The sequence below is a fragment of the Drosophila sechellia genome, chromosome 2L (assembly GCF_004382195.2).
Source record: "Drosophila sechellia strain sech25 chromosome 2L, ASM438219v1, whole genome shotgun sequence".
Classification (NCBI taxonomy): Eukaryota; Metazoa; Arthropoda; class Insecta; order Diptera; family Drosophilidae; genus Drosophila; species Drosophila sechellia.
This window is the reverse complement of record NC_045949.1, coordinates 10,325,848-10,352,442: the sequence shown is the minus strand read 5'-3', so window position 1 is coordinate 10,352,442 and position 26,595 is coordinate 10,325,848. Positions and strand designations below refer to the sequence as shown.

The 26,595-nt window shown below is 41.1% G+C and overlaps 1 protein-coding gene across 2 annotated transcripts in view; it reads right to left on the bottom strand.

Moving 5' to 3' along the window:
• Nucleotides 1–18,475, bottom strand: part of LOC6612028 (E3 ubiquitin-protein ligase TRIM9) — a 74,529-nt gene extending 56,054 nt beyond the window's left edge. For both annotated transcript variants that reach the window (XM_032722382.1, XM_032722388.1), the window contains exon 1: nt 17,081–18,475. In XM_032722382.1, coding sequence (XP_032578273.1) covers nt 17,081–17,977 — 897 coding nt within the window. In that variant the 5' untranslated portion in view covers nt 17,978–18,475. The remainder of the gene's footprint in view (nt 1–17,080) is intronic.
• Nucleotides 18,476–26,595: the final 8,120 nt, after the last annotated feature.

The window sequence follows — 26,595 nt, the reverse complement described above, 5'->3', positions numbered from 1 at the left end:
TTTGTTATGTTCTTTAAAGGAAACTTTTTCTGCACAATGAATTTTTGCGCATTTTCCACCTGTATGAGCTCGCCCCGGGAAAAGCGGAGTGCTGGGAAATTCGCCCAGGAAATCGATTCGTTGTGGTTGTTGCTCTGGTAATGAGACTTTCCATGACCAAAACGGAAAACGCCAAAGGGGGAAAAGAGCACAATTTTTCAATTTTTTTTTCCAGCTCGTTTCGGGTGAATTCGCAACTATGCAAATGGAAGGTAAATAACGAAGCTTAGTCCTTTGGTTCAATTACTGGCAAAGGAGCCTGGAAAGGCTCCTCTTCTCCATTTTCTCAGGGTCTGGGGGAAAAGCTATTAGCATGTGGGTTGGGTGAGAAAAATGAGGAGGGGCAGCAACAAATCTCAGCTAATTAAAGTCAACAAGCAGAATCATTTGAAATGCAAATGTCAAACGGCGTAATGGTAATTTGCGAGTGTGTGTGTGTGGGTATGTGCGGGGTAAAAGACAGAATAATATGTGTATGGAGGAATTAAGCTAGCCAAAAGAGCAAAAACCAAAGAATAACATTGTTGTTGAAGGTGACTCGACTATGTCATACCCATTAGCATGAAAATCTATATCAGGTGTTACATATTTGAATGCTACAGTTAGGCATGGTTACTAAATACTCCCCTTTTGACTTGTTTTGTATCTTGTTTGTGTAATACCCTATAAAAATCTTGTTCCCTACCAACCCTACCAACTTTTTCCCTAGAATCCCTCATATGTTTTATAAGGGCCCTAACAAGTTGAAGCACCCGCACAAGCAGCAGCACAATATTTTGCTATTTAAAACTGAAGTACACAAATTTTGATGAGGGTAATTATTGGCAGACTCCGCGTTGCTTAAGTTGAATGGTAAAGGGTAAACCGAGATTTATAACGGAAATGGATAGGCAGCTGGGGTGTGAGTAAAATAAAAAAAAAATTAAGATAGAAGGAAGCATAGAATTTCAATTAAAATTAGTCGTTAATATAAAATATTGCTAATTAGATTGCTGCGGACGCGAACCAGTAGCATCGCCTCCGTCTTTTGCATTGATTTTGACACGGTCATGAATATTAAATTACCAACTCACACATAGATGCCATAGATAGATGTTTATGGTGTTGGGGAGAAAAGTTTGTCTGCCATAAATTAAAATCAACGCCCATGGAACACGCCCCTTTCTCCCACTTTCACCTTCACTCCCCCCGCACAGCCGCCACTCAGAATGTTGACGGTAATTAACTTTTAGGCATTTTCCATGCATATTTATGTGGGGCGGACTTTTTGGAGGAGGGGCTTGTGCCGACTAGATGGTCCTTCTGCTTGCATAGCATTAACGAGGGGCAGTGGGTGGTGGTGGGGCTATCCCCTCGCCACGACAGATGATGCGTGCAAGGCCGAGAAAATTACACTTTTTCTTTCTCTTTCGACAGAGGATCTTTATTCGCATGGGAAAGCCCTACATCCTTACAAGGACCTCATTCATCGGAAATTCGCTTTCTATTTTTACACACCATCTGTAAATGTCATAAATAAATAATGAATTAATCATACAGTTTAGTGGATTTTTCTTTAGCCCACGCTAAGAGTTTTCAATTGTGAATTCGAGTGAAAGAAGTCCTTGAGTTTTTTCATTTTCTACACTCCGCGTGATGTGCAGTCATTTATAAATTATTAATGATGTATTAAATATAAATTGGGGCGGTGTTCGCTTTCAAGGGATCTCTTTTTGCGTCTGGCAGCTTGTCAAAAACATAAGGAGGCGTTTTTGAAAAAGAATTCGTATTGAAAGACTGGAAATGCGAGTTTAATGGAACTTATTACTTGGCACAATGACAGCAAAAAATATATGTACTGCTTAAATCTATTAATATTGCTATCAAAATATCCATCTACTGGGCAATAGTAAGTAAATCAATTTGTTTCCAATAAAAATTATCTCTTGCCTGACAGGCAGTGTCTTAACTTCATTTTACCCTTGCAAACATTTCAAAGTGTTTTGTTTTTTGCATTTTAATTGAAGGCAACGGCAAACGATGTCATAGAGCGGCACTTAAAACTCAATCAACTGCATCTAACCATATTAAAAGGAGACCCAGGAAAAGCTGCGGCAAGGGAAGAACGTATAACGCATACGCCATGTGGTGCATGGTGCACTGATGTCGTCGGCATAGAAAATATAAGAATGCAATCAATTTGTCAACGTCTGTGTTCTGGTATTGGTGGATATGGCACCGTTACACGGCCGTATATATGCATGTGTGCTATGTCTGCATTCCGTCCGTCCGTCTGTCAGTCTGTCCGTTTGTCCGTCCGTACCGCTTCCCCTTCATCCATCCGCCGGGCCATTCATTCATCCATTCGTTCGCCTGTCATCACACACGTATGCCGGCAATTTATGTGTCGTCTGGGTCTCTGGACTTTTTGCCTTTGCATTCGAGGGAAAACCAGCAAAACAGAAACAGCAGCAAGTAAATAAATTTAAAAGCGCTTAAAATGGGCGGTTGGGGCGTGGCACATCTGCAATTTACCATGTCGCAAGGTGACTCGACAACATTTGCCGTCTGGGAATCGGTTTCAGTTGCAAGGAACGACAATGATGATATTCAAGTTTACTGTGACACGAGTAAATTCAATTAAAAATACCATGTCTTCGTTCACCGGGCAGCTAACTGGTTTACTTTCTAGTTGAAACTCAAAATCAATTACTCTTGCGATGATGAAATACTTTGTAAGCTTTGCAAGCGACTGCAGCAAAAACTCTAATGGTTTATAAACAAATTAGGTCTCAATTGAAGTTAAAGTTTATGGTAACTATTTTATTTTCTTTTTATGCTCCTTTTAGATATTTTAATGCACATTTTGTGTTCTATTCCTAATTTGTGGCACCGCCTTGGTCGCAAAAATTGCAATCCTTAATCACATAACGCAGATGCTCCAGCCGGAGGATAAGGACTTGGACGAGAGTGGGGCAGCTGGAGATCTCTGCACTTGTGTGTTTTGAGAACTTGTGTGAGACCAAACAGCCCGGGGCGAAAAAACAGCTCAAAAAACAAACAATGCTGGAAAACAAGAGTCGTGGAGAAGGGTACGAACGTGTTGTTGCTGTTGTCGTTATGATATTATTGCACTTGTCAGCTCCACACACACGCACACATACCCACTCCACCGGGGCACTCGCACACACACACACACCAGCACAATTATTTGTAGCACAGATGAACATTCCGCAAGCTGCAAGAGACGCCACAAAGTATGCAAAGTTTTTATGCCAAAGCGCAAATGAAAACAGCAAGCGATACACAAAGTTACAAGGATATATGTACGTAGGAGCAGGTGCGGAGTGAGGCAGAGAGAGAGCACGACTGTAATCCTGCACAGGTATGCCTGTGCGAGATGCCTACAAAGGCATAGCAAGGACCCAGTAGTATCCAGCTGGAAATATGTCAACACACGGGGCGTATGAGTAATAAGTGCGAGCACGAGCCAAAGACAACAGCTGCGCATCAACTGCGAGCGGGAATCAAATTTGCACATCTGCAGCGGAATGAAATGCATTGAAATGTTAGCCACAGAGCTATGGCATGCATAACCCACTCGAAGTTGGAGAATGGGTATCGCCAGTCAAAGGTGGATGCGGAGAAAAGTGAAACATCGCTGCACTGTGAGATCATCAATCAATCTCAAGCAATCTCAAAGTTTTAAACCTTATAAAACCTACCTAAAAACAACTCATTGAAGTTCAGCCTTCTGTTTAATGTATTGGTTTAATCAATTATAAATTCGTTAAATTATTTTTAAATTTCTACTAATATTTTCCACAGTGCAGATGTGTTGATTTCTATACTTCCTTCACGGCTGCCATCGTTATTGCTTTTGGGAATATGCACGGCATGCCGAACACCCGCCTCCCAGTCCTAATTCCATTTGCATGCCGCAGCTCGAATCAGTCTACTTCTGTTTTATACATTTTAATTTGAGTGAGCGAGTCGAGTCCTGGCTGCCAGGACACATCCAGGATTCCCGCATGGAGCTCCATCCTGCTGCCATTTACCGCAGAGCCTGGTTCCTCCACCTACGAGTAACCCATTCCAAGCCATGGTCTCCCTTCAACTCGGCCATGTCTCTTGGTATTTCGCCTCGTCTCGTTTCGTTTCGTTTCGCATCTATTTTTTATAAGCAGACGCAATTGTTTCGAAAATGAAAGGTTAAAATGTTAAATGCGACTTTGGCTGAGAACAATGGGTTAAGGGTTTGGCTGCTGTCATTGTTTTCTGCCAGAGGGTTGGCTGTAACCAGGAAATGCAGGCCCCCTTGGAGAGATCAAAACACGAACTTTGTCAATGAACTTCATATGTAAAGTTACTGGCTGGTTACAGCAATCTGAGTTTTGAGCGGGTCGTGAGTTTGATAAATGGGCTCGGGGAAGCTGGGAATTGCTGCGTTCATGGATTACTACAAATTCAAAACAAATATGTGGGTTTCAAGCCAACTGCTTAGCACAATATTCTGCATAATTTGTGAGAAATCTCAATTTGGTTCTAGCTGTTCTTTATTGGAAATAGTATAGAAAGTATTCCTTTTATTGTTTATGCTAGCAATATTTTCCTTTCGCCACAAAATATTCATTTTCAATTTCACCTATGCGTCAGCTTCAGAAATGCATTAAATTAAAAATATTTACGCAGGATACAGGCACTTTTCTCGACGCACAAGAGCCAGTCTCGAAATGCGTGCGCCAGCCAGGATATTTTAGTTCTTGGCCATTGTTCATATTAAATTTTGATGGCCAGCCATACATCCGCCCGAAAAGAGACAGCCACAAAGGGATGCCAAAGCTTTTTGTTCATAAACATTTTTGTGTGTGTTTGCCCGGAGAGGGGGAGACGGGTGGGGGTACGGGGGTATGGCCAGATGGAAGCACTCTGGAATGCCTTTCTTCCTCTTTTGTGGGCAATTCAGACATTAGAGATAGGCCAAACAGAGATGGTCAATGCAAAGAAAAGGAAAATTAGGTCAGGCAAACAATAAAAATCATCAGACAACGCTGAGACTTGATGAGCAGCTCGCCAGCTCAGCAGCTCCGCAGCTCGATAAAGCTGCAGGAAAAAGGACATTCAGGCTGAGAAGGAATGGCTGGGTTTTGGTGGGGGCAGTCAACCCCTAATGGCATAATCTTCACTAATTTAGCGCTCATTAATTTCTAGCGCTTCCATTCTGTTTGATAACACGAAGAGCGTAATTGAATTAAAAGTGGCAGCAGGACATGGGCCGAATATATCCAGGATTCGGCAATCATAAACATCAACATGTCGAGAAGTTCTTTTCGTTTCTTTTCCACTGCCAGCATTTCGTGCTTTAATTAAAATGGCACAATCAGGACGAAGAAAGTCGCCTCCTGTGCGTCGATGTCTTCGACATTCCGTTCCGTTACATCCTAATCAGCATGCCATTTGTGTAATTTGTGTCGTCCTTGGCGGCGTAGAAGCTTCTGCCAGCTATCGCAGCCTAATCATCTCGAGACCCATTTGTTGTTACGGCCTTTGCCATTTTCACCCAGCCCGGTCTTTTTATTATAATTATATACGAATTGCCGAGCACTCGAAGGCAGAGTATCCTGCCAGTTCCGTGTCCTGCGTCTAATGTCTAATGCCAGTCTCATCATCTCATCAGCACGCAGGACTCTTCTTTGTCTTATCCCTTTGCCACTTTGACTTCCTGCCGATTTGGTCAGCAGTTTTTAATTGAATTGCACGCACCGCGTCCTTGGCCCCAAGTTCGTTTATTATGCGCATCTATTTGCATTTTCCATCCACAAATCGTCAAATGCAATTTCTTCTGCGGCTAATTGTGTGTTTCTGCGGCTGAGAAAAGTTAATCTAGTCAGCAAAAAGTGAATGAGAAGTGCTACTCAAATGGAAACTTGTTAGGCGAGCAGAATTTTCACCAACTTCAGATAGTTTGGGTAAATTTAAATAAAAGTTTGCAAAATCAAATGTTGGTAAAAGCTAAAATGAGTAACTTCCTGTATAATTTTCGATTCCCATTTATATAATAACACTTGTCCTTTGCTCCAATTTCATTCATGCCTCACTGAAAATCTGCAACATTATTCTGGTCACTTTATGTGCCTAATGGGAAATAATTTAATAAGAAAAAGTTCTCCCAGATACCCATTCTCCTTCTTTTTTTTGCTAGCTGAATGTGTAAAGCGGTTGACATAAATAAAAAATGTTACAACATTTTGGCACATTACACAAAATAAAAGCGATGAGAAAAAGCGAATTCCCCAAAGAAAAACGAGTGAATGGGAAAATGGGGCTGAAAATAGCCTGATAAAATTGTGAAAAACTGTGAAAATGTGTTGGGCAATTCTCGGGAAAACGTCAAGACGAAAACGGGTCAAGTAATCAATTCTGTTGGACTGGCTTGTGAATTTTTCCAAGGGATCCGCTTAATTAGATCTCATGTTCGTGGAAAGTTTGGTCTTCTCCAAAAGGGTGTTCGCATTTATCTAAATTATTTCGTTAGTGGGTCCAAACAAATTAAAATAAATGTTTGTCAAAGGTCCGCACGAAGAGTCAACAAATTAAAAATTGTTTGTGTGGGCGAGGTTAACAAAAAGAGGAAAGGTATTCGGGGTCATTTGGGCAGGTGTTGGCCAAAAAGGTTTTCCGTGTTTGCTTTTTTCGCCTAAAAATTCAACCCCTTACCAATTGCTTCATTATATTGGAGTTGTGTGAAAGGTTAAATTTGTACAAGTTGGGTTTAAAAAACCGTTGAAACTTGAAGGAGCAGCAAAAAATGTGGATGCTTTAATATATCTATTCAGATTGTATGTACATATGAAATATCGTTTTCGTCACTAGTGTGATGAGCATTTCTCCCCCTATTGAATATTCAGAAAAAGTGATTCCATCACAAAATGCCTACGGCGAACGGAATGATATAAATTCATATCTGCTGCAGGGGCACGTCAAAATGTTTATCAACAATGGCCTCAGGTTGTGTATTGATTAAAAAATTTCGACAAGCGCCAGACGGCCGGGAAATGGGGAGGAAAATGGTAGGAAAATGTTGCCTGCACTTGTTGACAGCCTTACGCCCGGGGTCATAATTTCAGTTCAAAGGCCGCTGCGAAAACTTAACAAAAATTGTGATTTTAAGCGGCTTTCCAGCGCTTTCCGAGAGCACCGATGATGAGGGCCGTGGTAAGCCACGGAAATTTAATTAATAAAAATTATTCTGCGGCTCTTTTTGTTGAGATTAACAGGCTTTTTTTTAAGTCCTTGGCCACGTGTTGAAAATCTGATTACAATGACACTCGAATGCTTCGATTCTGGTTTCCATTAAGCAAAATGACCAAGAGGCGAATAAGGACTTACTTGCGCTTCAAAAATCAAAGTGGACAGAAAGCGGGATTTACATACCTGAAAAAGAGAGCAGAAAATGGAAATTAGTTGGTACGTTCTAGCAAAACCCAAGTATATAATACTTAAAGTCACTGAAACTAAGTCCAACAGATAAGATATCAGACAAGTTAGACGACACTAAATTAATTAAAGTTTTTATTCTATCCGATAGTAATCGCAGTAAATTACAACTTGAGCGGCCCCTTTACTTAGCCATCAACTTAGTAATCAACTCAAGTCAACGCCCCACAAAGTTACTAGCACTCTGCTATCTGTAAATAAATCAAATTGTTATTGCATTTCAAATCAGCAGCATTGAATTATTAATGCCGCCTGCCTTTCGGCACAATTGAAACATGCTAATGGAGTGGAGGAGATATTCTGACCAAAAGCGGGCTTAAATCAGCTCCAAACCAAAGTGCACTGCCAGTGGACAGCGGCCAAATGCTGACAGTTGACAGCCGCAATCCGCAGAGATAGGGAGCGCAATCCTCCACCAGGCACTCCAAGTCCAAGTGGGACAACAATAAGCCAGCCGGAGGCGGGGCCCTTCACGCGCCCTGACCACAGGACACGCCAAAGACCAGGATACGAGCGCAGCCGTTGCAGGTGCTCACCAGGGGAGCCCACCTGGGCAGAAGCAGAACCAGTAGCAGAAGCAGAGACAGTGGCAAGCAGGCGAGGCACTTTGAATAGTTCATGAAGTTGTCACTTTGTCGGGCGTAGCATGCCCCATGCCACGTACAGTGCGCCCCCAGTGCAGTGGAAATAGGATCTTGGCTACGTGATGAAGATTTATTGCACTTATGTGATTGGTTGGAATTTAACAACGCAAGTGCATAGAAACAAGCACATTTATAGTTTAAATTTAACATTTTTGGAAAAAGTGTAGCATGGCAAAGGATACCTACTGTATCCACTATATATTTAACTATCCTTTCTCCTGCTGCCTTTTCATGCAGTTCATGACTCTGGACAAATATATATCTTATCTTCCGTGACAGATGTAGCCTTAAAGCCATCTTTTTACTCCAATTAATTGGCAATTGAGACAGGGACTATGCAAGGTAATGCTTTAATGCCCCAGGAACTGGAAAATATCTACAACCCATTCTCGATTAAGACATTCGCTCCCACGATATAAAGGAAAATAGAAAACCATTAAGTTATCTGCGATGTATGATAATTGGGAGCAAACCTTCATAATTTCAATGTGGCCCATAAAACCAAATGTTATTCGTTATCGATGCCAGTTATGTGCTTTGATTTCGATTGCCCCCCACCCACTCGATTCCACTCCTTGGCCCGCTTGTCGCTTTATCAGTTTTTATAGTGTGTGTTCTTGTGAAATGCAATAAACTTCGATGTTGATAAACATCTGTCAGTCTGTCAGCGAGTGGGTCGATTAGGGGATGGGGTCACTCCAGTCCCTCCAGTTCCCCCATCCCTCCCTTCACTTTGAGGTATTTTTATGACTTGCATACGTGCAGCATGTAATTGCACCCTCGTGCGGCACTGAATGCTCAAGTAGCTGATCCCTAACGAGCTCAACTTCCAGGTGACAGCGCTCACCGAAGCTACTAAATATTGAGATTCCCAGATATGTATGCTCGATTATGCGGATTGGTGCATCAAGTCACTTTTATGAGCAGACATTAAATTTGTCAAAAAAGGGGGCAGCGATTAAAATAATTATATTTTATGGGGTTTATTATTGATGGATTTTTAGTGTCATATGTGGTATGAATTAAATTGGAATATTGTTTATTCATATTGTTTGATTTATAGTCATGTTTATCAATAAAGTGGCTGCAATCTATACAGCTTCCAAAATTTCTCAATAGGATAGATTGAATTAATATTTAAAAAATTAAATTTAAGACGATTTGATAAGCTCTAATATTGAATATAATCTTATAAATTTATTCTTAAATATTCAGCATTCTTGCACATATTCCACAGATTTGCTTCATTTAAGAATGTTCAAAACTTGCTCTCCTCAGTAAATTCCCTGTAATTCCTCACCTAACTATGCCATTAACACTTGGGATTGGGTCACATAAGAGCCCGGACCGATAGCCATCCCCCACTCCATGCCCCCTCCCAAAATTGGCCCACATTCACATGCCACACACGCAGTCGGCGAAGAAATTTAAAACGTCAACAAGCCCGTTGACAGTTGGCGCTGTGCAGGACTCGTAAAAAACTGCGTCACTCGGTTGGGGATGCCCAGTACATATATATATATATATACAGAGGGATAGGGATACGAATAGGGACATATGTATAAATATATATGTGTCTGTGCAGTCTAGTGTGCACATTGTAGTTTTTAACGACACCTTACAACTGCTGCTCATGTCGCTCGTGCCACATGTGGCATGCTGGCTGATTCTGCGGGGTGACTTTTTGTGCGGCGGCTAATTAAAAAATGAGAGACGAACACAAAATGAGCAGCGGGTATATACATATATATATTTTTTTACGGCCCCATTAAGTGCGAGCGTCAAACGTTTAACAGTCATAAAAGCGCCGCCCAACCACAAATTTAATACGAATTCAGCCATTTAATGCATTGGCAAACAAAGAACATTATTTAATTTCCACATTGGATTTTCATTAAGTTTTTTTTTTTGTGTTTGCGTGCTGAAATTCTTTGTTTGTCGCCCAGTTCATTTAGTTGGAAAATTTGCATATGCATGTAAATTAAAACTTCCGTTTTGACACTCCAAGGAACAACAGAAATGTTGCATTGATTTACGTATTTATTTTTTTTTTTACGCATAATTAAAAACAACTTCCAATTTCGATTTTTGCGCCAAACGGCGGCTGTAAACTGTTTGAATTTCATTGCCATTAATTTGCATATGGGTAAAATCCGTGAGAACGCATGGATAATATTATTGTTAAATCGATTGTAAATTTGTTTAAAGCGCACTCTCTGATTTTTATTTACTGCCTCAAAACTTGTTAATTGAACGCCACTAGCAGTGCGTTAAATTAAAAACACAATTTCCAGCCAATTAACCTAATACTATTTTCTTGGGCAACGCTCTAATTTGTTTTTAAGCCCGTGCTGCGACAAATTGATTCTACTGCCTTGGCAATCCAGCAAATCAATCATCAAATTGAGTCGCACCTCAGGAATCGGCAAATCAAACACAGATACTCAGTCCGTCCACATTTGTCAATATGTTCAGGAAGGCATTGACATGAACCGAAGCTCGAAGGTAAATACCAGCCAAGATGTCTTGAGACTATAACCTTATCGGCAAATATGTAAACTCGTATCTGGCAGATAGGAAAGACAAACCCGTTCAAGATACTTGAATTGCGATGGCTAATTGCCTGCAGATAAGGCTGCAGTTACACACTTAAGCATTCGAATTCGGCCTTGAGAAATTATTTGATAATAATAATTATATTTAATGAATTTGTGAAATGAAGTTATAGCTACAGCAGTGATTGTGCTTTATTTAACTCGCTAATCGTGAATAATATCTGAATACCTGAACTGAATATCCAACCGCAGTCGCACAGAACAATTTTCAACCAGGCGATAATTTATTTATTTAAATAAAGCAACATTGGACCGCGTTAGCCGGCGACATTATTTATTTATTTGCCATTTAAATTAGCGCTTAAATAAATAGAAAAATACACTTTTTCTCCAATTAACCAGTGCAAAAATGTGCTCTTTATTGGCGTGCACAAATGGAATTTACATAAATTAAGCGCAATATCAGGTTTTTTTATGTTGCATTTAGCTTATTTATAGTTTGCCGAGTGAGCAATATGTTGCCACTTTGTTGTTCATTGTGGAAGTTATTTATTTCTAAATATTCGCATAGTTTGGTTTGGTAATGAAAATGCTTTTAAAAAAATACATGTAAGCGCTGTTAAAACTGTTGCAAGATCTACAAAACACTCGCAAACAAGGCAAATTCATACCAAATAAACAAACAAAGCATTCTTAAAAAATCAAATAAAATTCAATTTACGTCAATTTCGAGTATTTTACTTGCACTCATTTCAAATAAAACCTACAACATGAAAATGCATTCAGTAGCAGACCAAAAAATAACCCACAGACAGTAAGTAGCGGCGAAAAGCAATAAAAATGACTCTCGAGAATGGGAAAATTCGATGTGATGGCCATAAAATTTTAATAACTTTTTCGACCGGGTCACCACCGCACGGGGTCACCAAACCCACATCGCTCAACACAAACACTGCAATCACATCAGAAACTGAAATTTTTAAAACTAAAAACGCAGACGGGCAAACAAAATTCGGAAATCAGTGAATTTGGTCAGCGGCGAATGGAAACTAATTAAATTAAATCAATAATGGGTGTACCCTTCATACGGAACGATGAGGGATACTCGACTCAATGGTCATGCCCTCAGAATTATGCTGACACCAAAATAAAAAAAAAAACTGAGCCACAAAATCCAATAATTTTTAACGCAATTTTCATGGCCAGCCGGCTTCCTTGGTGGCCAAACCGAAAAAGTTTTGCGGTCAAAGTTGTTCTGTGTTCGTGGAGTCGCGGGGTCGTTGGGCGAATAAACAAAAGTAATTATATCACAAAAAAAAAAACAAAAAAAGGAGGAAACATTTACAAAAAACCTTGACAATTGCGCTGGGACATGCAAAATGCGCATAAATTACCGCGAGTGGGGGGGAAATTATTTTTTCCAACTTTTGTAATTTCGCATTTAGCGTTGAAAAGGCTCGCGAAAAGCAATTTTCAGATAAGCGATCCTGACCGTCGAAAATCAGCACAACAACAACAGCAACAGCAGCACAAAAACGGGTGGATTCACGCCCTCAAACTCCCACCACCCCCAAACAGCCAGCCATCTGGTTTGACATTTATGGTGGAAATAATTAGAGGCTTTCACAGTGGGCATTTTCACGGAAAATGGGAAAAGGTAGGACTTTCCCATATGAAAGTGAAGTAAAGCCTCGCCGTGTTAATGGAAATCATGTGTATGGGGTAAGTATATGAATAAGGACATATTTATGCGATTGGCTTGCGGTCTAGGATTTGCTGAGAACAACAAAGGTCCTTAGCGCAATTGCCTTATTATTCGCACAGCGGTTTGATTATTGACTTTGCGGTTTTAATCAAGCTGCAGACAATAGAGCTCTACAACTTTAACTTCTTTAAACTTATAGCTGAAAAATCTACCTTCTGCTCATGATATGGCCATAAGCTAATAGCTTTAAAAATAAAGGTCACATATGCAGATTACTTTCCAAAACAATGGCCAGCAAACAGGAAAATGGTATACCAGCATAACAACCCTCCTGAAAAGGCTTATCAAGATGTGAAAATATCAATTACCCAAAGCTTTATCTGTTCATCGCAAAGTAAACGACGAATGGGTGCCAATTAAAGCCATGTTGATGGGACCCGAGTACAAGTTGGCCAAATGTAAGACCCCGGGGAATACCAATGGCTCATATACCCACGACAAACTGCTGAGGACTTTTGGTCATTAAACTGGTGTAGATGGAGCTGGACACGTGACTCCATAATGCATATGTCTGCAGCTCCCGGTAAACATTTAGTGCCACTCAGCTAAGCTCCTTCGATCCACTCACTCCCGAAAAGGTTGTGGAAAACTCCCTGCTTTCATTTCATTTACCCCCTTTGGGGCATGGAACACACCCAAACAAACGTTGAAAAATGCCCGAAAATTATGCACTGGGGAAAAGAAATTCCTTTCTATTTTATTTCGACCAACATTGGAGTTTGGGTGGATAGACAGGTAAAAATTACAATCCATTTACAGGGTGGCTGCTTTCCATTTGCGCAGTTTGTTATTATTTAGTGAGCAAGCAATTGTTGAAATTTACTCGTGACAAAATAATTTCCGAGTTGCGCAAAAAAGGGGCAAACGAGCAATTTTATATGAATTAGTGAAAGTACATCAGGAACTCTTCTGTTTTCCAGAATTTTCATTGTTTTTTGCCTGGCTTTCATTTCATTTTATTGCCACCGGTTTTCTTCTATTTATTTTTTATGTTCCCCTTTTTTCCCTTCTACAATTAAGTTGGCTTTTGCGCAACACACATTATCCTGGCATTTTTGGGGATGTGCTGCTACTCTCATGTGACTGAGCTTTCTTTACTTTCTCTTCAGCCAGCTTTAATTTCTTTAGCCTCCCCCCAAAAGACACGATGGTCTGTTAATTAGCCCGGCGTTGAATGTTGTTTATTAATTATGTAATTCATTTTTCCGCTTAATTGTGTTGCGAGAGGAAGACAAGCTAGCTGGCTGCCAGCGTCAGAAATCCAAATGTATCTACACATAAAGTTCGTGTAATTGGACTGTAATTAACTGAACTGCCTGACGTGAAAGTGGGGGCATTAAGGAAGTATTCCCGCTTGGTTCTTACTTCCAAAAAGGAATTTGTGTACAAAAATAACACCCAAATTAGCGGGAATAAATTCGTGGAGGTAGAAGAAATATTGCTGGACTTAAAAGGAATAGCAGAATTTCGCTAAGATTTGATTTTGGTTAGATTAAGGACATCGTCTTTCAAAACACTCATTTGGCATAAATATATTCTTCACTTTTTTGGTAACAACAGCACCATTGTTAATGCTTTTGCACCTCCCCTAATCATGTATAGAATAACCTATTTACTGCCATCATTGTTGGGATCTGCAAGGTACCTGAACTCTGGGCGGTTTCCAATGGATTCGACACACATCCATATCCAAAGAACATTGCCCCAGGGTTGGTGGCGGAAAAACAATGGAATGCTGCCACATTAAACGGAACAAATGCAGTGCAATCATCTGGCAGGACCTTAAAAACGAGGTACGAGGGGTGGATCGGGTGGTGCTGATGATGGTGGTGGTGGTGGAGGGTACAACACGAAACATGTTGCAAAATATTTCAGAATGTTTTCCCCAGCCAGCGGACAACTGCACTTTGATGGTGTCATAAATCTCAAAGGAGCAGGAACAAGGAGCGAAAAGGAAATAAAACCGTATGAACAACAATGAGGAATGTCGAGGTGCAGAAAGCAGGCCAAGGATAACTCGACAGGATACGGCACAGAATAAGCAACTCTATAATAAACAGCGAAATTAATGATTTACAGAGGCCCTTCAACAACAAGTTGGGAAAGTCCCAGGCCCGGAGCAGAATTCCGATTACCTGTTCCAAAATGACAGGTAGAAAGGTAAAGAGAGTTAGCACACAATTGGGTGTGAAAAATGGCACAAACACGAGCAACTTATCTGCAAACCAATCTTCAGCACGGAAAAGAAAAAATTAAGGGTGTTGAATAGTTATTTAAGGGAATAAAACAATTGAAGTGTTTATTTAATTATTTATGTTTACTTATTTTAATAATAAAACAAGCAGAATGACTTCAGAAACTTTAAAACAATATTAAGTAACTTTAAAGAAAGTGGCGCTTAACTTCAAGTACTCTAGCTACTGTAATAGTATCTTTTGATTTTGTATCTCAAAAATACATTTTTGAAACGTGCGTTGTATTTTTCCAAGTGACCCCATGACTGGATGCATGATGACCACTACCACTCGGTTATCTTATCAACTCTTTTTGGGCGAATGGCGGAGGCGTCACTCCGGATTGCGTGCGTGTGTCATTCATGCGGGGCTGAGCTGGAATTTGGAGGTAGGAACCTCACCTGGCTTGTGCCATTATGCGGCGAGCAGCTGCCCGGGATCAGCTGCCCCGGGCATGGGGATGCATTTTGGCATTTGGCATTGTTCGGACGAAATTTTGACTTTGCGCCTGCAGGCGAAGATGCCGAACAATGGAAATTGAAAATCAGTTGCAGGCCGCCGATGGACGAAATGATGCATCAGGATGGATATTGGAGTGCGACCAGATGCCATATAAACCGACAGGAAATGGCAAATCTGAAATCTACGAAGGACTACTCCAAAAAAAACTCCATCAGCGTTTGTTGCGAACGGAAAGAACACAAATGCGGGTATTTACAGAGGCTGGAAAATCAGGCTGATTTTGTGATAAAAGTGATAAGAGTACGGAATGCGTAATTTGATGGGGAAACATTCAACCCAAATAGATATACAAATAGGGCGAAATGCGATACAGATACTGTTATCATAGTGCGTACTCTTCAATTGTGAAATATGGTGAAAAGGCAGGAAATGTATCTATTGGAATATTCCAGTTTATAGTGCGGGTCATAGTTTCCTATCAAATCGAAATAGAACTGGTGTTTAACCTATTTATATGTATCTTCTACTGGAAATCTAGCTTAAGATTTTTAGTTAGATTACAGCTTGAACAACCAGAGACTGTGAAATACTTTTGCGCATTTGTCTTTGGGATACAACAAATGCTTTCTATTCCTTCTGCCCTGTTATCCTTCGGGTAATATCCTTCTTGACCTGACTAGACAGTTGATTTCCCTGCCTCACTGTCATCCTTTGTTTTGGCTGCCACTGCAATTTGTCACTTTTCGCACTTGGGTCTGTCCTCTTGCCGCAGTTCGTCCTCTTCCGCTGGCGTCGGTTTGTTGTCCTTGGATGACAGGATGTGCAGGCACTCGAAACATTTGCCATATTAAAATTGTTGCCCTTGACAATTGCCAGTGATTCGACGACAGACGGCGAATTCATGAATTCAACTGGCAAACGACAGGTGAGAGGGCCACAAAAAACAACTAAAAAAAATGCCACTGAAGTTCCGTGAAATGAAATTTCAAAAGGTAGGAAAACGAAACTTATCGCTGAATTAGCGTGCCAAAGTTGTGAGATTGTGGCACTTGGAAAGTTCCGTCAAAACAAAAGCTGACGAGGGTGGGTAGCAGTTGTAAGGAATTTTCTTTAATGAAATACTTCAACTGGCTAACAGACTCAGAGATACCCCTTTCAAAATGTTGGCTTGCAGTTGTGAAATTTACAATAAATTCCCAGTATTTAGAATTATCCTTTTCTACTTTAATTTCATGGATCTTCAAGCTGCCTTAAACACCAATATCCCCAAATACTTGCACCAAAACAATGTTGCATGAGAAATGTTCGGGGCCACAAGACAAGCCATACATTTTCCACAAAAAAGCCAGACGAAAGGCAAAGGCAAACTCGAATACAATCAACTAAAAAGTAGGAAGCAAGCCAGGATGTGGCCAGGATATGCGGTGCCTTCGCCAGCAAATACATATTTATTTCACGAGCTCCCTACTTTCGCCCCTAATTAGTTTGCCTTAGTGCCGTATTTTTCTTCTCCCAACCAAAAAGGACTCTTTTGATTCCTGGCAATGAATTTCCGGACATCACGGTCATATCATTGGTCTTTATTGGCTCTGCACAAACTGCTGGGATCTGAACTTGGTTTGCATAAATAACCAATTCCTATTTGGTATTTCTTTAATTCGCACATTTTCCTTATTCTCTCCTTCTAATAAACGGACTTTGTTTACCAATAAATTAAACAAATATTTGTATTTGTCTGGCTCTTAGTAGAATGGTATGCCATATTGGTTGAAGGATTCGAGCATATTGTGCATTTAACCAATTAATTTAATAAATACTTGTACTTGCAGTATGGATTCAATCAGTTTCTTGTTTTGATAAGGCATATGCAACTATTTAGCTATCAAAATCCCATCTCAAACTCACCTTTTGAGCCTTGCAGGTGACGTTGATGGACTGGACGTCGTGGGCCTGGTGGCGCAGTTCTCCGATGCAGAGTCCGCAGGCGGGAGCCTTGCAGCTGAGACAGTACTGGGAGAGGGTCTCCTCGTGCTCCCCGCAGACGGACTCCCTCTGCTGGGCGGCGCCGCGCGGCTTGACCAGCGTGTGCTTGGCCAGCGGTCCGCGGGCGGGGTGGGTTAGCTCGCGGCAGGCGTCGCAGTAGCGAATCTCGCACTGCTCGCAGATCAAGGAGGCGACCTTGGGATCGGTCTCGCACATCTGGCAGCGCAGGGCCTCGCGGGCACAGAAGCGATCCACGATGGCCTCCATGGCGCGGTAGGTGGGCAGATTCCTAACGCCCCCGTCGTCGAAGAAGACGAGCTTACGGCAGAGCGGACAGGTGAGGCAGTAGGCGGCTCCAGGTGGTGCCACCACATTGCCCACGCCTGGCAGCAGTCCTGTGCCGGCATAGGACACCGGACGCGATGTGTTCGAGCAGCAGACTACGCCCGAGTCCGCCTCGCTGAAGATGCTCACCTTGTCCGACTGATCCTGGTCGGAGGTGACACTCTCGCTACCGGTATTCGAACTAGCTGTGCTGGCAGCGGAGCTGTGCGAGCTGTGCCGTGTGCCGGGTCCATTGGGATTTGTGCCTGGAGCAGCTGCTCCTCCGCCGGCACCGCCTCCATTGCCGTGCAGTCCATTGTGTCCCGCTGCCGAGGCTCCACCCGCTCCGTTGACAGCGCCCGGTAGAGCCGATCCCGGACTGTAGGGCGTCTGGATGTCCAGGGCACAGCCCAGGCAGAGGGCGTGGAAACATGGCAGCAGCACCGGATTGGCGTACAGCTGCTTGCACGTGGGACAGCGCAGTTCGTCCTCCATGTCTGGTGGTTATAATCCGCAAGAGCAATGCGATTAGGATTGAGATGACGGCTTCAGATGTCCTGTTTAAATCGGTTTTATCCTCGCTTTAGTTGGGTTGCACTCTTTGGGACAACATGTCTTTGGTAATCCTCGAATTTTTCACTTTCCACTTTAATAAAATTGCTTTGAAAATCCTGTTTCTTGTTTACAACTTGTGGGTTATAACCAAATCATAAATTGTTTTCACTTTTGAAACTTGCGCAATTTTTGTTTAGTCCGTAGTTTTTTGTACCACACTTTTTACCAATCTTCACTTTGAATTTTATTTCTGAATGTTTTCAAGTCCTTGGAAAATTCACTTGTCACAAATTTCGTTAAAAATGTCCTTTGTGTTTTTAATATTTCGCAGTTTGTTTTCTTTATTTTCAACTATCTTGCCACTTTGATTACGCGCCTAACTTTTGAACGCGACGAATTCCGATTTTGAGCATCCGCAACACGACCGACTCGCTTGAGAATTTTTAACGACTGGCAGCGGAAAAACTTGCTTCCGCAGTCGAGGTTTCAATTCGAACTCGAATGCGTTTGGCTGAGCGAACCAACTTCTTCATACCGAACATCTTCAAGTTCGAATGAAATTAAATTACTGTATGTTTAATAACAGCTGAAACATAAGCAAAAATAATTATTGTAAAATGTATCACTGTTTAATAAAATTATTTTATATTTTTTTCTTTTGTTTTATTTATTGGTTTTCATATATAATGTTAGTATTTATTTGTTGACTGAAGTTCGATTCGAACATAAACTGGCTCGATTCGAACCTTCCAACTTAACAGTTTGAATACAGTTTGAGAGCGACTGCTTTAGAATGATTTTAAGAGTATGCACATGAATTTAAGAATTCGGTATTAAAACTTTCTAATAAGATATAAAAAAATAGTTACATTTGTTAAAAAAAAAATATGTATTTTTCTATCGCATTATCTATCGCAATACACGAATTGCCTTATCGATTGAACCGAAGCTATATAATTTGATAAACGTTTATCAGTACAAAAATTTTGTTTTACACCAGCTGCAGAAATATTAGCATCTAACAATTAACTTTTTTTAAGAATCAAATTAAGTTTGAGATATTTTTAAAATTTTTGTACTTGTATAATAATTATACCAAGTTTTAATAACAAAGTTCCAAGTAGCAGCAAAAGTTTTTCCACGACTGGCCAAACTATTTGTCAACTTTGACTTGGACTTGAAGAGCTATTAATTGGAGTACCACTGTGAGTGGCTCAGGTAAGTGAGCAGGTAATGTCGGTGCCACCAGTGCACCACTACACCACTGCACCACTGATAAGCCACGACCGGCCACCGACCCACTCGCGCACATGGCGACATTCCTAGTTTCAAATGCTTATGTGGAGGCATGGAGGTACATCCCTCATTCCCCAATGGAGGTGTCAGCTAAGTCGATTCTACGATCTACAAATATTATTGGACCACGCTGTTTGTTTGACTGATTTAAAATCGGACTCTGTTTCAGACTGTTTTCCAGTTTGTTTTGACACCGGAGCGGCCAACCGGAGCGGGAAATCGAGAGCCAGCGATTGAGGATGTTGAAGAATGCCCCACGGTAACTGACATTCGATATCGGAAAGCCAAATACAAATAGGTGACCTGCTCTAGATGTTTATCTACACAGAGAGAAAATAATAAGCTACTAGCAATAGCTGATGTTAAATAAATAAATAGTTTTCTTCAGGTAAGCGTAAGGAAAGTGATGATACGATTTTAAATACTATACTTGAATAATTTTAAATTTAACAAGGTCTTTTTCAAATGGAGCCAACATAAAAATTGTTTAAAATATTCCGATATTTTACAGATATATTTTTAAGTGCACGCTATGCAGCACGATTAAGGAAAATGATGGAGAACGTAGCAAGAAAATCGTGCGGCGTGGAAAGTGCCTGAATCCCCTCTCCCAACTCAACCATATCCCCACCCAGAGCAGTGCGTAATCCGTTCGACTAAATAAGCCACGTTCCTGCTGGAGTATTTGATCTGGATTTGGAATCGGGAGGTGTTAAGTGGCTCCCCACCTGAATCCGACACCCAAGCCAGCAGACTAACGTCTAACTAGACTATGCAAATATTGACAGGGAACGCATTCGTATGCTTAATTTGACTCAATTTATTGTTGTTTGCCTTACTTTTTCCCAAGCCGAGTCCTTAATTTCCGCCTTGTATTCTTTTTCTAACCGACTAATAAATCACAAAATCGGACAGCCAGTGACGAAGAAAGGGGCGACGAGCTGGGCGCCTAATTGCCGTGGTATTGATTTTTATATTCTCCTGACCTATGTGTGAACTTTGGAAGGGAGATGGCGCCAAAGAAAATGATGAACAAAAAACGATAACCTTAACTGGGATTGATGACATGCTTAATTATTGCATCATTCAAAAAAGACTCGTAATGTTAACTAAACTAGATACAATTTTCAGATATTTAAATGTATCTCAGATAAACAAACTCAACTCTTGAAATGCAATACAACATTCACATAATAAACCGTGTATCTCAGATAAATATGCTAATCTATTTATTGGTCAAACTTATTAGCGGTCATAGTAGAAATTTTGAATTTGATTAAGCAAAATAACCCATATATTACCAATATTCTACGTAAGTTCATCTGTAAAATTAACTACACAGATACTTTTGGCTGAGAGAATCCCTGCTGAGATCGCAGAGACCACCGCCTATAATTCACTGCAGCTTAAAATATTTAAAAACTTTTAGCACTCTCGCTGGCCACTAAGACTGCCGGAACCAAACATATCGCTGTGAAAACCACTTTCGCACCCCAAATCCCTGGCCTCATCCTCGCGCCTTTTTTGGTCCACTTTAATGCCGTATATCATGTGGTGTAACCATGGCCAAGGACATTCGCCATATGCGAGCATGCATAAAAACGCAATAATAACAGTGTGTCCTCGCCACGCCACTCGGTCCGTGTTCGGGCGCCAGCCCGAAATAGCAGAAATACTTTGGCCACTGCGGGTGCGAAACATTTTTTGCACTTTTCCCTGCTGCTTTTTCCCGGGAAAAGCTGGACGGCGAAAAAAAAGGACCGCGAAGAAGAGCAGCAAATTTTTTGACTGGCGGCGTTTTAGCCTGGCTTTTGGTGTACTCTGAAGCTTTTAACTCCAAAACTCCCCTTTTTTCCCCTTATAAACGCGGTTCCATGCCCATCGACTCCCCATTTTTGAGCTCCAAAAGGAGGCAGCGGTCACAGGAGCGGGAAGGATTCACTATCCGTCGTCATTGTCGGGTTAACAAACACACACACACGTAGACGCCAAAAAATACTTTGGCCATAATAACCATAACCGAATAGAAATCAACGAGGAAGATTTGCATACCCTATCTGCTGGGTAGCAGCTTTAAAAGGTCCTGAGTTTCAAATACAAATAATTTCATTTTCAATTTAATTAATAGTGGCTTTCGGCCAAATCAAGCTTATTTTCGAAAAGCTAACAAGCTGGTAATGACAGCTGTACAAATATTTACAGGGTATCACAGCGAGATTCTTTTATTCTACGTAGCGGACAATATGTAAAAAGTTTAACCAAAAACTACAGAATGAAGTTGCCAAAGCCGTGGAGAAAAAAGAGCACGAGGATGAGGACGAAGTGGAAAGGGACGCTGGCAGCCTGGCGAACAGTTGTTGCTCCGTGGAGTCCTTGATGCGCTCGCTCGTTCAGGATAACATCACCAAATGAGATTAGGAAGGACATTCGCGTATTTAACACAGACGGACGCAACTGAACCTGCTACTAAGAGCGGAGCATCGTGGTAACTGGTAACTGGTTACCAGTAGGAAATCCTGACTGCCTGTTAGCCCGTTCGGACTCCATCCACGCTGGCAGGATGAGTTCCCCTCCTCGCCCTGCTGCTGCTGGGTAGCTATTCTGTGGGTTTTTATTCGTTTTTCGTTTTTGGCCAAAATGTTCAACAGGGGAATTTCTGGGGGGATGTGGAGCTGGGTTTGCTGGGTGGTGGTCAGACTGCTAATATTGTGTACCATGCTTAGCGCCTCTGTTGTCATTGCAGGAAGTTGCAACAGTTTGAGGCATTGTAATTGCTTTTTTGTTTGTCCCGGCGAGGCAAGGGGCTTTTTGGCCGTTCCCCGGACTATCTCGAATTGCAGCAAATTTTTAATTAGTTTTTTTGATTTTTTTCTTTGTCATTTTCGGGGCAATTTTTATGTTTCCACCGCCCGAGGTTCAGCAACTGACACCAGCCTTAAATTGGGTTTTCAAAGGATTTCTGGTTGGTTGGGGAAGTCAGTCGAGTGCTCAGACATATTTGCTAACGAGTTAAAGATAAATCGAAAGTTATGGTCCTTGACAAATCGTTTGCGGTTTACTTTTGGGTGGCAAAGGTATTTTCAAAATTACGGCAAGTGAAACTTCAATATTCATTTAGCGGTTTTTTGAGTGCTGAAATTTTTAACAAAAGAATTTTAAATTTTTCTAAGGTTTTTTTTTAATTTTAACATACTTACAAGACCTTAACATTGCTGTTTTGCAGTGCAAAAGTTGTACTGCTTCAGCATTTGCAATTAAATTAATTAAAATGCAATTTCTTACGGAAATCCAAAAGCTTATCCTTTGTATCTGCGTGCCGGAAAAAAAAAGGAACCCAACCGCAGAGTACCAACCAAAAACAGCTGCTCAAAGTTCTACCCCAAACCTCAGAATAAACAAAAACAGAGCACGTATAATTAAATACGCTTTGAGTATTCTATTGCGGTTAAGTTCACACAGGGAATCTTCCATCTGGATGAGGCGTCCATGGTGGAAACTACATTGCAATTATGAAATTTTAGACATTTTGATGTACTGCAGCATGTAAAGCTCCCCCTGCGTTCCATCCTTTGTTGTCCAAAAAAAAAATTATGGCCAACAAAGTTGGGTTTGGCTAGGAAAACATGAGACGAGTGTCGACGATATGGGAATACCACGTATAGCATTCTAAAAAGAAAAGTTTTTGGTGGGTGAAAATCAAATTGCGCATTTGATTATGAAATCAGATACTTTTTTGGGCATGCAGTTTTCGCTGGCAAAATGTCTATTAATTTAGTGGGTAATTGCTTTGCGTTGTTCGGGGGAACTTCATAGAAAACCCATATTCAATTACACAGATCTTAAGCTTTTTTAAAGCTAGTTCTTATCTAAAAATTCCAATAAAATGGATATAAATTCACTTTTTTTTCCAACAAGATTTGAAAGTACATTTACCCACCGAATTGAGCAGCTGAACATCGGATGAATTGTGCTGGTCCAGGGCAGAACCACATAACATCAATTATAAATGCACTCGATAAATTATTTCCAAGAATTAACTTGGCTTTCAGGCACTTCAACGGCAGTTGCCCGTGTGGACGGGAATTTATACTGCGGCATAAGTACCTTTCATGGCTAGATGTGTATTTACAAAAATTATTTCCAGTTTACTTTAGTTTGCAGCAGCTAGTTTGCCAAGGAAAACTAAACCGAAGAATGCTCCTCTTTCTTCTTCGACTTGAACTCTGTTTTTCATTTTCCCTCCAGCATGAGAGTGTGCGAGTGTGTGTGTGTGAGTGTGTTTAGGTGAGCTTAAAATGGCCACATAGTGCACGTGCTTGTGCACTGGTGTTGGTGTTAAGCACTTCCGGTTGGCTGGTCGACTGCTCACCTGACATGCGTTCCCCACTTCGATGGTTACGAGGTGGTGGTGGGGGTGGGGAAGGGGAGAAACCTCTGTGGCTTCGACCTGCACTTGCAACTCTTGGCTTCTGACAGTTCCCCATTTTCCACTGCCAGCGACTACCACGTGCTGGTTTGATTTTTCATTAAGTTTTCAGGAGGAGCTAGCTGCAGCGTAAGTCACTTCTCTGTTGGTTTTCTTTTCACCGGGTATCGTTAGTAAAAATTATTTTCAATTAGCCAGCTACACAACTGCTGAACAGGGAAATGGATGGGCCACGGTTTTCGTTTTCCTCATTTCGATTCCGAACTCGCTGCCACTTTTCTTATTGACCTCAAAAATGCACGGGAATCAGACACAGATGTGGATAAAAATGGTGAACCAAGCTAAGATTCAATTTGCACATATGACAGCTGGCTATTGCGGAACACATATCGATTTAAAAGCATATTTTTACGTGTGCAGCATAAAAAAAGGGATATAAAATATAGTAGTGAAGTTCTAAAACTATGCACGCTTGCACATGAGTTTTAATTGAGTATTTAAACTGATTAATAATTTAATATTATTCAATAGTCTGAATCGATTTATTTGTTTCGCCAAAAGTTGACAGATAAATTATTAATAAATAAATACCAAATAAAATTTCAAAATTATTTATTTATAGAATTTTAAGTTGGAGAATGAACTACAAGTGTTAAATGGGCATTTTTGCTAGCAATTAAATAGCAAATAAGTAGTTGCATATTAAATTAGAGTACAAAGTCATTGACCAAAGTTAATGGTAATTGAAGTAGTTGTTGGTTACTTAATCCTACTGAGCTTGGAAAGTTGCCTTAATTTCAAAACTCGGACCCCCGAAAGAAGACAACACTTGGGGGCCTTTGCCGTTGTTGCAGCTGACAAGCAAAGAGTTCGGGGCTATTTCTCGGCTAGTTCTAGTTGTTGGTAGTGGTTTGCCTCCGCCCGAAAAAACAATGGCAAAACAATGCGCTGGGCGGTGCCACGCCCCCTCTCCAGCCACAACAGCTGGTGCTTGACCTAAGCCTGGCCAGAAATGGAAAAGAAAGCCAAACACTCAAACTTTACCCCTTTGTAGCCCATTCAAATGCAAATCGGTGCGCAAATCTTCAAATGACTTTGATTGGTTTTCTGGCCTCGGCTTTTGTTTCTGCCGGCAAACTGTGCCACGCCGACAGGTCCTGGACAAAGGACCTGCTGTCTTTGGGCACTTCTAATCGGGCAGCATGGACAAACATGTGGATGCATTAAACAATGGTGGCCACAGAATTTTAACGAATTTCACCAAGAACCAAATTGACAATTTAATTTGCTGCCGAGCGTTGTTTTCAGTGCCCCCCGTTCCCAATATCTTGGTCTGTTTTTGAAACTTTATGAGGCCAAGTCCCATTTGCATTTCTGTGAGAACTCGATTTCCGCTCGGTCAAGTGACATGATTGATACTCCGGGCGCCAGGCGTCTGAATGATTCCAGGGGATCGGGATCGGGCATGGGTGTATGAGTATGTCCTTGCCTCGGACGTTGTCTGCGGGCGTAAAAACAACACCCCGGGGCTGTGACATCTCCGGTCATGTCCAGCAGTTGGTGGCGACACACGGGCGGAGTCCGCAGACGGACATGCCCATGGAGACGGGACATGCAGCCGGGCACGGAGAACAATGCATCGAAGGGGCGAGGAAAGCAGCGCATCACATCAAGTAGCCGACACGTTGCCGCTTACAAAGTTGTGTAAAATGATTTTCGTTCCTGACTTCGCTGACTACCAGAAAAGAGGAACTCAAGCAGTTTGTAAGCTCAATGGTTGGGTATTCTATAGCGGGAATTTCTGAAATTAAACTTTAGATTGAGGGGTTGGGATAATAATGGGACTTTAGACGAGTAATGATGCGTAGAAAACAGATCGAAATTGTAGATTCTTGAGTAAAAGGCTATATAAATCAAGTCTCCTATAATCATTATTATATTATAAGTAGTGACTATTTTTATTCCAGGGTATAAATTCCAACTCAGATTTGATTTGGTTTGATTTTCGCTTTAAAATGATTTCTAGCATAAACCTCGTTTCTGTGCAATCAGCCCGAAATTCTACACATACTAACTACTCCTGTGAGCATTTTATTCGGCCTTTATTTTAGAAATTGAAACTAGTGGCAGTCCGTCCTGTGGGTCGGCGTATCGAATGCTTTTGTTTGTTCTGCTGGTTTCGGACTCAGACAGCAAACAATTAAGTTTGCATCTATGGAGTGACACTTTTATTTTCTTGTGGTTTGCAGGCACACCCCAAAAAGGAACTCACACATATACAATCATACACACACATGCACGGTGTCAGTGGCAATTTCGGTTTTTTGGCAAACTGCACGGAGTCCTGGAGGGGACTTCCCCACTTCGAAGTGTCAGATGCAATGGAGTTTTAAATAAAATGTACTTGCAATAAATTTGCAGCAGCTCTATAGAAATATATTATCAGCATATGCTGGCAGCTACTGTTTTTTTTTTTTTGGCACGCCACAAGTCTCTTGTCCGATTTAAATATTTAATCTGATTTCATGTTTCAGTGCGTTTCATGGTAATTTACAATAAGTCTGCTGTTGAGTGAGTCAGTGCGCAAAGAAAGCAACAAAATTTCAAATGTATTTACAGCACCTTTTGCATTCGGAATATTTATGTATTCAAGTGACGTTCTGCACTTTAATTGGGCCCACAATAATTACTTTAAGGAATCACTTGCTCTACGTTTAAGCCAACTTGGAAGTTATGCCCAAGTAATTTCGGGCTTAATAACTGTGGTGTATAAAGCTTCTTAAGGATGCTAGAGTTTATTCGCAACAAAGGTAGCAATTCAATTTAACAACTCAAA